We start from the raw sequence: 10,949 nt of genomic DNA, 5'->3' as shown, positions 1-10,949 counted from the left end.
AGTCATCTTTCCGACTGCCTGCCCTGTCTCCCAGGTTGGCACTAATTTACCACTTTATACACATTAAATGTGTCATTAGTCAAAAGATAAATACATAACTTGGTTCAATCCCCTTGCACAATTACTTCTTTAACAGTATATATATATATTTTTTTTTTTGTAGGTTTCCTGTGTGTCACCAGAGGGCTCTCTTTCCCTTCTCATATCTGTCCAGCTGGCTCTTACTGCCCAGGCAGAGGAAACCCCAGCCAGAAGGCCCCTATACCCTGCTCACCTGGAAACATGTGCCCACCAGGATCTGATAGGCAGGTACCCTGCTTACCAGGGACCTACCAGGATTTATCAGGACAGGTGAGGAAGATAAGCAGAATAATCTACTAATATTGTGATAAGTTCTGCAGTCCCCAAATGCATGGTGCACCTAATGCATTTTAAATAACCTTCAGGAACTGTCTTAGACAGCATTTGGCTTGATAAACTGGAATGAAAAATTATTTATGAATGCCTATAAACCATTTGCTCTAAAACTGGATCTAAAATAACACTATTGACTAACTGTACACGATCCTATAAAAGATGAGTTCTTAATCTATTGTTATGGCTCTTCCTGGAAGCAAAGAGATAATATTCAACCTGGCCTGTCTTTTTCAACATCTGTGTGTTCTGTAAACAGTTTGTAATTTAGATTTTATCACCTCCAACACAAGTATCTAAAATGATCATATCTGGCAATATCAATGAACATCTGTTGCCATAGTTTTGTATTTGTACTGTGTAGAAACATTTATGTGCGTAATTTACCCCTCCACAGGCAGAGTGTATGAAATGTCCAGCAGGATTTTACTGCGCTGGCTCAGTGGATGCTGACACTGGGCATGTGTCTGGGACTCACACTCCCATGCTGTGTCCTAAAGGACACTACTGCCCACCAGGTAGGATGCAGTAGTGCAGCTATTCTAACACACTCATGACAAATATACAATGTTATCAAATCATGTTATCAGATATGAATATGTGTGGGACACAATGAATGATGCAGGCTCAGTGAGTTTGATTAATTTACTAATAATGTGTTGTACTGCATCCAAAATATTGTTGAATTGTGCTCTTGTTTTGTGTGTACTCCCAAAGAAGTGGCTGTAAAACTAAATGGCTTTCTAATTATGCAAATGGCCATTACAGAGCATAATCAAGATAAGGATGCTCCTCACAAACTGCTCTGTGATGTTTAGTCCAGGACCATCTGTAGATATTATATGCTATTAATCTACAGGAACACAGTCTGGTGTTGCATTCCCATGCCCAGCTGGTGCCTTCAGCAGGCAGATGGGGTTGTCCAATAAGTCGGGCTGTGAGCTCTGTCCTCCGGGGAGATACTGCAGTTCCTCTGGACTGGCTGCTCCCACTGGGGTCTGCTCTCCTGGGTAAACACAGGAAAAATGAACACATACTTCATCATGTTCACAGACAGACTATGAAAGATATGACATCCTGTTTGTGTTTAATTCTGTCTCCCATGTCTATAATTAAACCTCTCTTATGCTCTGTCTCTCCCTCTGTCTTTCTCATCTATCACTTCCTACATCCCCCTCCCAATCGCCTCTGTCCCTAGTTACCTCTGTATCCATGGTTCTGTTTCTGCCCAGCCAGAGGAGGGCCCAACAGGAGGCCGCTGCTCTGCAGGGTCCTACTGCCCCCAGGGTATCACCTATATGGCTCCCTGCCCTGCAGGCACCTTCAGCTCGATAGATGGTGACATATAATTCTACAGATACACTGTTTGTGACATTTTAACATAATATACTAACTTAACTGAGGTAATTGATGGTGTTAAGTGTGCCTTTTTGTAATGATAGAATTTGTTACTTAAAACAAGTGAAGTGGAAATATTTCATTTTACGGTAACTGTATTTCATTTCCGGTTTATCCTTTCACATTAGATATGAGCTGTGTTCTTGGTTTATCAGGGGCAGTTTCTATAGAAGCCTGTCGGCCCTGTTTGCCTGGCCATTACTGCGCGGAGGTGGGTCTCTCTTCCCCATCTGGGCCCTGCAACCCTGGCTACTACTGCAGAGAAGGATCCAGAACAGCCACACCTTGGGGTAATATGACAGGTAAATGTTATGCTTCTTCTTGCCCTTCATGTAGTGTTAATAATGCATGGCAACATGCAAAACTGCTTATGTTAGAAATGGTATTTGTAGTATTAAAAAAAATTGGATAATTGGATAATCTGACACAAGTTTGAAAAATACTGTGCTGTGCACCATTTTCCTGTCACTGCACTTTTGTCCTTATTTAATATTTTTATGGCCTTTGACTCCACAGTGCTGGAGAGGTCTCTGCAGAACATTTACCAGTCTCCACTGCTTTCTCTTAGTAGTACTTTTCTTCCTCCGGTTGCAGAAAATGGCTCTGGCCTTTTAGTTCACTTGCTAACCTAATGAATAATGACATCCAATAAAGGTCTATTGTCTCAGTTACAGGAGATACCACGTCTCCATCCCCACTTCCTGGCAGTTCAAACCTGGGTCAGTTCCATGGTGATGTGTGTCCTGCAGGTCACTATTGTCCTAGAGGGAGTGCAAAGCCAAGCCCCTGTCCTCCAGGTGAAAAAAAAAAAATATCCAGACAGAGCTTTGAAAGAAGTAAAAATTAGGATGTATTATGAATGTATTGGAGAACAGAAGTATATTTGTCCCTTGTAATTTCCCTGAAAGAGCTCTGTGTCTGGCGCTCTTGCTTTTTCTTACGCTGCTTTCTGAGTACAGTGCCATGAAGTGCTTAATGTATCCAGAACTTTAGAGGGCGTTGTAAAACCTAATGGGAGACCAATAAAACTGCCAACATGGTCCACTAGCTACTTAACCCAGTGAATTAAACAGAGCCATCTTTGGTGTGCACACATGACACTCTTATGCCATGTTATTTTATTTCTCTCCCTCTCTGTGGGTGTGTGTGGTTGTGTGTAGGAGAAGTTATTTTTACTCGCATGATAATTTGTCTCCTCCGTATAGGCACTTTCCTGGGGAAGTCTGCAGCTGAGTCTGAGGCTGACTGTGAATCTTGTTACCCGGGTTCTTACTGCCCCTCATGGGCTCAGATCTCTGCTGACCTCCTCTGCCCCCCGGGGTGGTTCTGTCCACCAGGATCAAGTTCTGGACATCAGCCAGGTACATTACCCATCATCAGGGGTCAGCTCAGGCTCACGGTAATCTTTGCACTTCATTATTTTCTTTTGCTCTTTTTTTCTCTCCCGGTGTCTGATCACATATAGTGAGTCTGGTTTTCAAATAGTTGGCCAAAATGTTCACGTGATGAAGCTGGTTCAGAAGACCAAACTTTACTTACTATTGTCTAGTAGTGTGACATATATATATAGGAATGGCCAAAATACAGTTAAAAAAAAAAAAAGAACTTGTAATACTTAAGTTTATTTGAAAAACTAAAAATGACTAGCATTGGAGATATTTTCATTGGACAGCTGTATCTTTGGTCAGTTTCAGCATACCACTAGTTATAAAATATGTTGTCTTGTCACCATAACTAACAAAGTTTTCCTTGATCATTTTGTAGGTTGCAGGCATTTCAAACCCTCCCTTGTAGCTTTGTTTTTAACTGTCATGTTACTTTAGAGACTTTTTTTTTTTTTTTTTTAAATTAGGTGTTTGATTCTGTTGTTGTTTTTATTTGCCCTCTAAATACAGTTGTGCTGTAATTGGTGTAGTAACTGATCCTATAACTTGTGGGGTGAGTGTGAAGCAGAACTCATCCGTTACCTGACCAATCTAACTCTGTATGAACCATTGAGGTCATTTTATGCCTCAGATGAGCTTTCCTTCTCCTCTAATATTACACGCACACCTAGAGATTCTTTGAAAGGCATCCTCGTTCCCTTTTCGCCTTTTATTGAGAAGACATTTTGCTAATTTGAGCATGAAATGGCCCAGAACCTATAAATAGTCTTCAGCTTGCTGCTGTCAGAGTTGGGGCACCTGCTACTGAGCCTGCTTTCTCTTCTCCTTGCCTCCCACAGGATTTTCGTACAGGCAGATCGCTGCTCAGAGTCACTGTCTTCTTCATTGCTTTGTTTCCATGGTACCACTGTGTGCATAGGGAAATAAACCAGCTATGCTTTCTTTCATAAATAATGGAAAAATTATATTAGCACTGTATTTTCTGTGTACATTACTCTTGTTTTCATTGTAAACAAGGAGACACCACATGAGAGTCTGAACTTTTCTTTATCTGACCGTCACAGGATGTCAGTGCCCACCTGGACATGCGTGCCCACATGGTAGTGCTGAACCAGCCATCTGTAGCCCTGGCACTTTTCAGTCTTCATCTGGACAGTCAACTTGTGACAGCTGCCCACCAGGTAATTAAAAAAAAACACATTTGTAGACAGTAAACTGTACACAAAGGAACAAAGGTGACCCGAAAGTTAATATAAAATGAGACACACCACCTTGCCCAGGTTTCTACTGTATGGAGGGTTCATCTGTGCCGTTTCCGTGTCCGATGGGCAGTGTCAGTCCATCAGCTGGCAGGACGTCCCTCAGTGACTGTTCCTCCTGCCCTCCTGGCTCCTTCTGTAACAGCAGCGCTCTGACAGAGCCATCTGGACCCTGCAGCCAAGGTTTGACAGTTCAGTATCACCCTGGGAAATAATGTCAGAGAACTGAGCTACAGTAAAAGAGTATATTTCCCTCTACTGTATTTCTCTGTCTTTCCTCATACTCATACTACTTACAATATTCCAATGTCCTCAGTGAGATGTCTAACTGCATTGTCTACAACAGGACATTTTTGTTCTCTGGGGTCCACCGAGTCTTCTCCTGTCTCCCAGCCTTATGGAGATGTTTGTCCCAAAGGACACTACTGTCCTCAGGGCAGTGGGTCACCAAAACCCTGTCCAGTTGGCAGCTTTCTCCCAGAGCCTGGAGCTTCCTCCCCCTCTCACTGCCACCCTTGCCCCCTAGGGAAATACTGCCTCAGACCTGGAGCCTCGCAGCCCACAGGTGGGAGATTTCACCAGGTTTCCATTAGTTAAGGACTGTCTCGCTTATCATTCATCAATGAGTGTATATTCCACAACATTTGATGTTTTAGCTGTAAATTGCAACTAAGCACAGGGTCAGGTCAAGTTCTAGACTCTGAATTGCTGCTCAAATGTGTATCTTTTTTTTTTTTTCTTTTTTTTTTCCGGGATTCAAATATTCAACAATATAGTGAAACTAAATGGAAATTTAGTCAGGTTATCAGGCTAAGATCACACATGATATATAATCAATCATTGCTTGCAACGCTTTATTAACACCTCCTTGTTTTAGGTCTGTGTTTTCCAGGTTTCTTCTGTTCTGGAGGTGCAGATAGTCCCACACCTCGAGCCAACTTCTCTTTGTTCAGCTGTCTTCAGGAAATACTGGAAGTTTATACCATGAAGACAGACACTGCCTTCTGGATGCACAATCTGTCCTGCTTCAATAACTCCAGTAATTCTGGTAAAAAAAAAAAAAAAAAAAAAAAGTTTTTCTTCATTTTCTATTAACAAAATTAATGCTCCAATGAAAGGCCAGGACATCAGTTTCTTCAAACTGCTCAAGCACAGTACAGAGCCTTATGTGTCGTGATAAATGTCCCTCAAAGCGACAGCTTTTGAGTTTGACCTTCCTCCAAAGTATACTGCAATTAATCATTGCCTTACAGTGTTACACTGTACAAAGATGTTGTTCCCTCGACAGTCAAAACTGTTAAATCAGCATGTAAAAAGAGAAGAGAGGCTCCTCTTTGCTTTCCTGTCTGTGAGACAAAGATATTAACTGAGATATCCTTCATGTTTTATCTGCCATGTTCTTATAGGGAGAGATGCTGGGGGGATCGAAGTGGTAACGGTGCCACAGGGAGACTCAGACCATACTGTGACTGACTCACCGCCACGTCTCAAGAGTCCACATTATGTATGTTCCACCTACAGAGGAGATATATGCCCTAGGGGTGGGTAAATCCTTACAGTGAAGTCGTGTACTGGATGTGATACTTTGTTCGTACCCTCAGGCATATATGTTATCTTCCTTACTATAATTACTGTGACATTTGACTGATTTTGTCTGATGTGTGTTGCATATTCCAGCTTTGATACCACTCCATCTTGGTTTTATGTGGACACTTATAATATTTTTAGTCAATTTGTATCAAGTTAGGCCAAGGTGGTTTGGAGAATGAATGCCCAATTTCTTTCCTTTTACCGTTAGTTTTATAAAAAAAAAGACTCACAGTAAAGACTTTGTCAGTTACTCTGTCATGAAATTGTATGCTGAAGTTCTTGGAGATAGTTGTGTGGTGCGTGTGCATAAAACAGCAGCACTGAAATAAAAGCTGATGTCGGTCCAGCAGGGCATAAAATTCTCTCAAAGCAATTACTGCCGTTAACTGTAAATAGAAGCAGAAAATAAGACGGTGGGAATAAAAAGTTTGTGGTTTGAGAAAATCCTCTATCTCTAGAGGTAATCCTTCTGGTTGGACTTTTGGTCTTGCTGAAGTTTATTTGTGATATTTTTTGTGGATTTTTTTTCAGGTTTCTATTGTCCCTTGGGCTCTGCCTACCCCCAACCCTGTGATGCTGGCTCTTACTGTAACCAGACAGGTCTAGATGCCCCGGCAGGGCCCTGTGCTGCAGGCTATTACTGCCCAAAAGGCTCTTTAGACCCCCATGCCACCACCTGCCCCACAGGACACTACTGCCCCCTTGGAACTCCTTTTCCGCTGCCCTGCCCTCTTGGAACCATAAAAAGTGAGATATATTGCTCTTTGATCATAGCTTCATCTCATTATTGTTTGATTTTTGTGAACTGTTAAATAATCCAAAGACACTTTGTGTTATATCCTTTGAAAAAAAGAGTCAAGTCAGTAATCCCCTGCCTTTTTTTTGTTCCTGAATTAATGATGAATGAGTAATCAGACACAATTCTAAACTGAGAAATACAACACGTAATCCTCTTTGTTACACACATTGTCAGTTTTTCCCCACTAATGTCCTTACATGAACTGGTGTCTATCTTTGCAGTTCAGTGATGCAGAGAAACATGAACTTATACTGAAGCCTTGTTCTCTCCCTTGGGCGCTTATGAATAATTTCAGTCACAAAGTGGTTTAATCGTGTAATTGTATTCTTGTCTCGCGGCTGACAACTAGAATCCTATTAAAATAGGCTGTAGCTCCTTTTGCATGGTTATGAATTAGAAACTGATGAGGGAATAGGTATGTACTTTTCTTTGAATTAACATTATCTATTTTAATGCTTTATTACCTCAACTTACAGTGTGATTTGTTTTTTTTTTTCCTTTGCAAGTCATCAAACTTTTTGTCCACAGGGGTGTATAGATAAAACCACAAACAATTCAAAACTTTTCATGAATTAATTTCCAGTTCATATGTGTACTGTGTTCTTTATCTGCCAGGTTCCCTTGGTGGCTCTACGGTCGAGACTTGCCAGCTGTGTCCTCCAGGTCACTACTGCCACCAGAGAGGCAGAGCTGAGCCGAGTGGCCAGTGTGCAGAAGGCTACTACTGTCCTGAGGGACAGAGCTCTGAGAGACCACAACAACATGTCTGCTCAGTGGGACATTATTGTGAGAAGGTCAGCCATGCAGCATTAGTCTTCAAGCTATTGTCAGTCATCATTGCTGAATATTGTATGTCATGTCTCGGCATGAGTCTTCCTCCTCAGCTGTGGTTGTTATTCTGCCATGACAAGTGTATTGCTCCATACTACACTTACTACATTAATTGATGTTTTCTTCCTATTTTTCTCAGCTGTCTCAGTCTTCTTCCTGTGCTATGTCTGTCGCCACTGTTATTGTTACACCATGAATTTTACTGATGATGGATGTCATTCCCTAGATATAAAGTCTAATAAAATCAATTAAATGGTTGCTTCAGGGCAGTGTCAGTCAGACAGCCTGCCTTCCAGGCAGCTACCAGCTCAGACAAGGCCAGGGCAGCTGCGAGACATGCCCTGCTGGTTTCTATTGTCAAGATCAAGGTAAAGCTGATGGGTGGACAAATTACTGGGTGACTAAGCATTTAACAGCTTGGAACATAAATGTCATCAACCATTAAACCATGGTCACTTTTATAAGTAATGGAAATGCTTTTTGTTTTTTTTTTATTTTTAACTCTGTGTTTGCACATTAGGGGTGGCCCTCCCTCTTCTCTGTGAGAGAGGATTTTATTGTCCCAGTGGATCAGCAAATCAGCATCCCTGTCCAGCAGGGACCTATGGAAACATGTCAGGATTGGATGAGGAATGGCAGTGCGCGCCATGTGACCCTGGGATGTATTGTAAAGGAACAGGTACAATGCATCCACTCCCCTGACCCCTATCAGTTTGCTTGTTTTGTATGTCTCACAAACATCTATCTTGCTGACAGCTGCTGTTTAAATGTAGTGGCATATTGAAGAAACAATCAGAAGTAAATAGCTGCTCTGTTATTAGGGTGATAAAATCCTTACTTGAATCACATTTGTTTTAAGGGAGGACTTTCCCCAGTGGGCCGTGTGCAGCAGGGTTTGTATGTGTTGGGAGAGCCTCTGAACCTTCGCCATTAGATGCTCTGACTGGATTCCCATGCCCTTCTGGCTTTTACTGCTCTGTGGGGACCTCTGTACCAAAACCATGCCCAAAGGGAACATTCAGGTGCATATCCTACTTTATTTCTAAATACTCTACTATATATACTCACTGAGCACCATACTGATACTGGGTAGTTCATCTCTTTGCTCTCAAAACAGCCTCAGTTCTGTGGCACTGATTCTACAAGATGTTGGAAATATTCTTTTCTGGTTCATGCTGTCATGACTGAATCATATCATTTCTGCAGATGATGTGAATAAGCAGGTATATGGGTGTTTCTAATAAAGTGCTCAGTGAGTGTATATACTGTATTTTTTTGACTTACAGCTCCCTTGTTTCTTCTCATTGCCATGAAGCAAAATATTTGTAGGAGAGAAGATTTGAACTCCAAAACCAAAAATTACAGTACTATCATACGTCCTGTCTAAACATTGTTCTTTATGTAGTAATATTTGAAACTGTAAAAAATGTAATCATCTCCACAGAAACTAAAAGACATAACCCTTGTTTAATTTATTGCTTTATTAGTGTAAAAAAACAACAGTGTGATGACTCTGGAGAGAGAGTTATCCTCTGAAATAATTTTAGGTAGTGGCAGAGTGTGCTCTCTGTGATGCAATACTGAGCAATTGTTATCCAAATTATGTGAAATCACTTAACTGCTACTGTGGTTTGCAGTTATTAAAATCCTCACATATTCTGACAGCGAGCAGAGTGGGCTTGTAGATGAGTCTCAGTGCCGCAGCTGCAGTCCTGGCTTCTACTGCTCAGAGACCGGCCTCTCTGCCGTCTCTGGACCCTGCCTGCCAGGTAAGAAAGAAAAGAAGAAGAATTTTAGTTATGTTAGTGTGATGCATTGTCCTACTTGAAATGAATGAGTCGCTTTGCAAGCATTTTACTGAAGTGTTTCTCCCCAGGTTTCTACTGTCTAGAAGGATCCCAGACTGCTATTCCTATGTCAAGTGCATCAGGAAGTGTTTGTCCTGCAGGCCACTACTGTGCAGAGGGCAGCAGTGTACCCTCACCCTGCCCAGCTGGCTCTTATCAAAATGAGACCGGAGGGAAAGGCAAAGATGACTGCAAGCCTTGCCCTCTTGGTAAACAAGACGTTATATTAAATTAACTGCAAAATTGACTTGTCTTTGTACTGTACGAATTCTTCTGCCCTCTCTGAAGATGTCCTCACAGTTTGAATGTCTTTGCCAGGCTGGTTTCAGGATTTATCAGGCCAGAAAGAGTGTAATCCCTGTCCTCCTGGGTACTTCTGCCAGTCACTGAGTCCCAGCCCCACCAGGGGGAGCTCCACTGGATTCGCCAGCCCTCTGCTCTGCCCGGCTGGCTACATCTGCCCCAAGGGCCGTCCAAATAGCCAGCCTCTCCCCTGCCCCAGAGGCACCTACAGCCCTAGCCAGGGTCTCACCACAACAGGTAAAAACCGAGAACCTCTGTGGGGAAAAAAAGGGAACAAATTGAATTAAATTGCACTATTGGCAGGTTAAAAAACTATAATCTGAACACCTTTTAAGCGAGTAAGACAGATGCTTTGTGGTGAGCACTTCAATCAACTATTGGTTATTCAAATTTGATTTTCCCTCATACAAAAGGGAAAGAACAGGTGACATAATCTGATTTGTCTACAAAAGAATAAAACCGTTTCAAGTCTTGCAAAATAAAAGTTTATTTTTCTTGAAAAAGTTTTCCTTAATTTAGCTTGCACTGACACACAGCAGTGTGCAGCTGTCTCAGAGATGTGTTGAGTGATGGCACCTGGCAGGAAGCTTGTTTTGCTTTTAGGACTGAAGTCAAAGCTGCCGATCTGTGATTACAGCTGAGTGCCTAGTGTGTCCAGCCGGTCAATTCTGTGGGTCCGAAGGTTTGGTTGAGCCATCTGGATCATGTGCGTCTGGGTTTCTTTGTCTGATGGGTGCCACGATGCCGAACCCAACTGACAACAGGACTGGATCTCTTTGTCCACCTGGGATTTTCTGCCAACAGGGGCAAAGAACTGGTAGGTGGGATACAACACAGGAAAAGTCCTTGAGTGATGAGATTAATATTTACAGTTCTCAATACTTTCCCATTTTTGAATGCAATTTCTGCTGAACTGATGAATTTTAGAGATAATGTGCTTTGTTTTCCCTGTTGTTTTCTAGGTAATTGCTGGGCAGGGTTTTATTGCGACTGGGGCTCTATCAGAGCAAATCAGACTCTGTGTCCAGCTGGTTTCTTCTGCCCCAATGGAACACCAGTTCCCATTCCCTGTCCTGTAGGAACATTTAGCTCTGAAGCAGGGAACACACATCAGGATAACTGC

General features: G+C 42.1%; 1 protein-coding gene across 1 annotated transcript; it reads left to right on the top strand.

Moving 5' to 3' along the window:
- Window positions 1–327: 327 nt before the first annotated feature.
- On the top strand, window positions 328–5,633 carry LOC121187373 (multiple epidermal growth factor-like domains protein 6). Its single transcript, XM_041046580.1, has 12 exons — window positions 328–351; window positions 812–932; window positions 1,274–1,424; window positions 1,613–1,752; window positions 1,968–2,114; window positions 2,481–2,609; window positions 3,018–3,173; window positions 4,262–4,378; window positions 4,478–4,639; window positions 4,803–5,021; window positions 5,334–5,504; window positions 5,575–5,633. The coding sequence occupies exons 2-12, from the start codon at window positions 821–823 to the stop codon at window positions 5,631–5,633; spliced, it is 1,563 nt and encodes a 520-aa protein (XP_040902514.1). The 5' UTR covers window positions 328–351; window positions 812–820.
- The last annotated feature ends 5,316 nt before the right edge of the window (window positions 5,634–10,949 follow it).

The sequence above is a fragment of the Toxotes jaculatrix genome, chromosome 9 (genome assembly GCF_017976425.1).
Source record: "Toxotes jaculatrix isolate fToxJac2 chromosome 9, fToxJac2.pri, whole genome shotgun sequence".
Taxonomy (NCBI): Eukaryota; Metazoa; Chordata; class Actinopteri; family Toxotidae; genus Toxotes; species Toxotes jaculatrix.
The sequence above is the reverse complement of the archived record's forward strand: the minus strand, read 5'-3'. Positions and strand labels throughout refer to the sequence as shown.

What these genes read in the sequence shown, in the direction of transcription:
- LOC121187373 (XM_041046580.1), top strand. Translation starts at nt 821, where the DNA reads ATGAAATGTCCAGCAGGATTTTACTGCGCTGGCTCAGTGGATGCTGAC. An exon ending in ACCTTGGGGTAATATGACAG is followed by an intron (nt 2,115 to 2,480) that starts GTAAATGTTATG and finishes CTATTGTCTCAG; the next exon opens with TTACAGGAGATACCACGTCT. An exon ending in TTGTGACAGCTGCCCACCAG is followed by an intron (nt 4,379 to 4,477) that starts GTAATTAAAAAA and finishes CACCTTGCCCAG; the next exon opens with GTTTCTACTGTATGGAGGGT.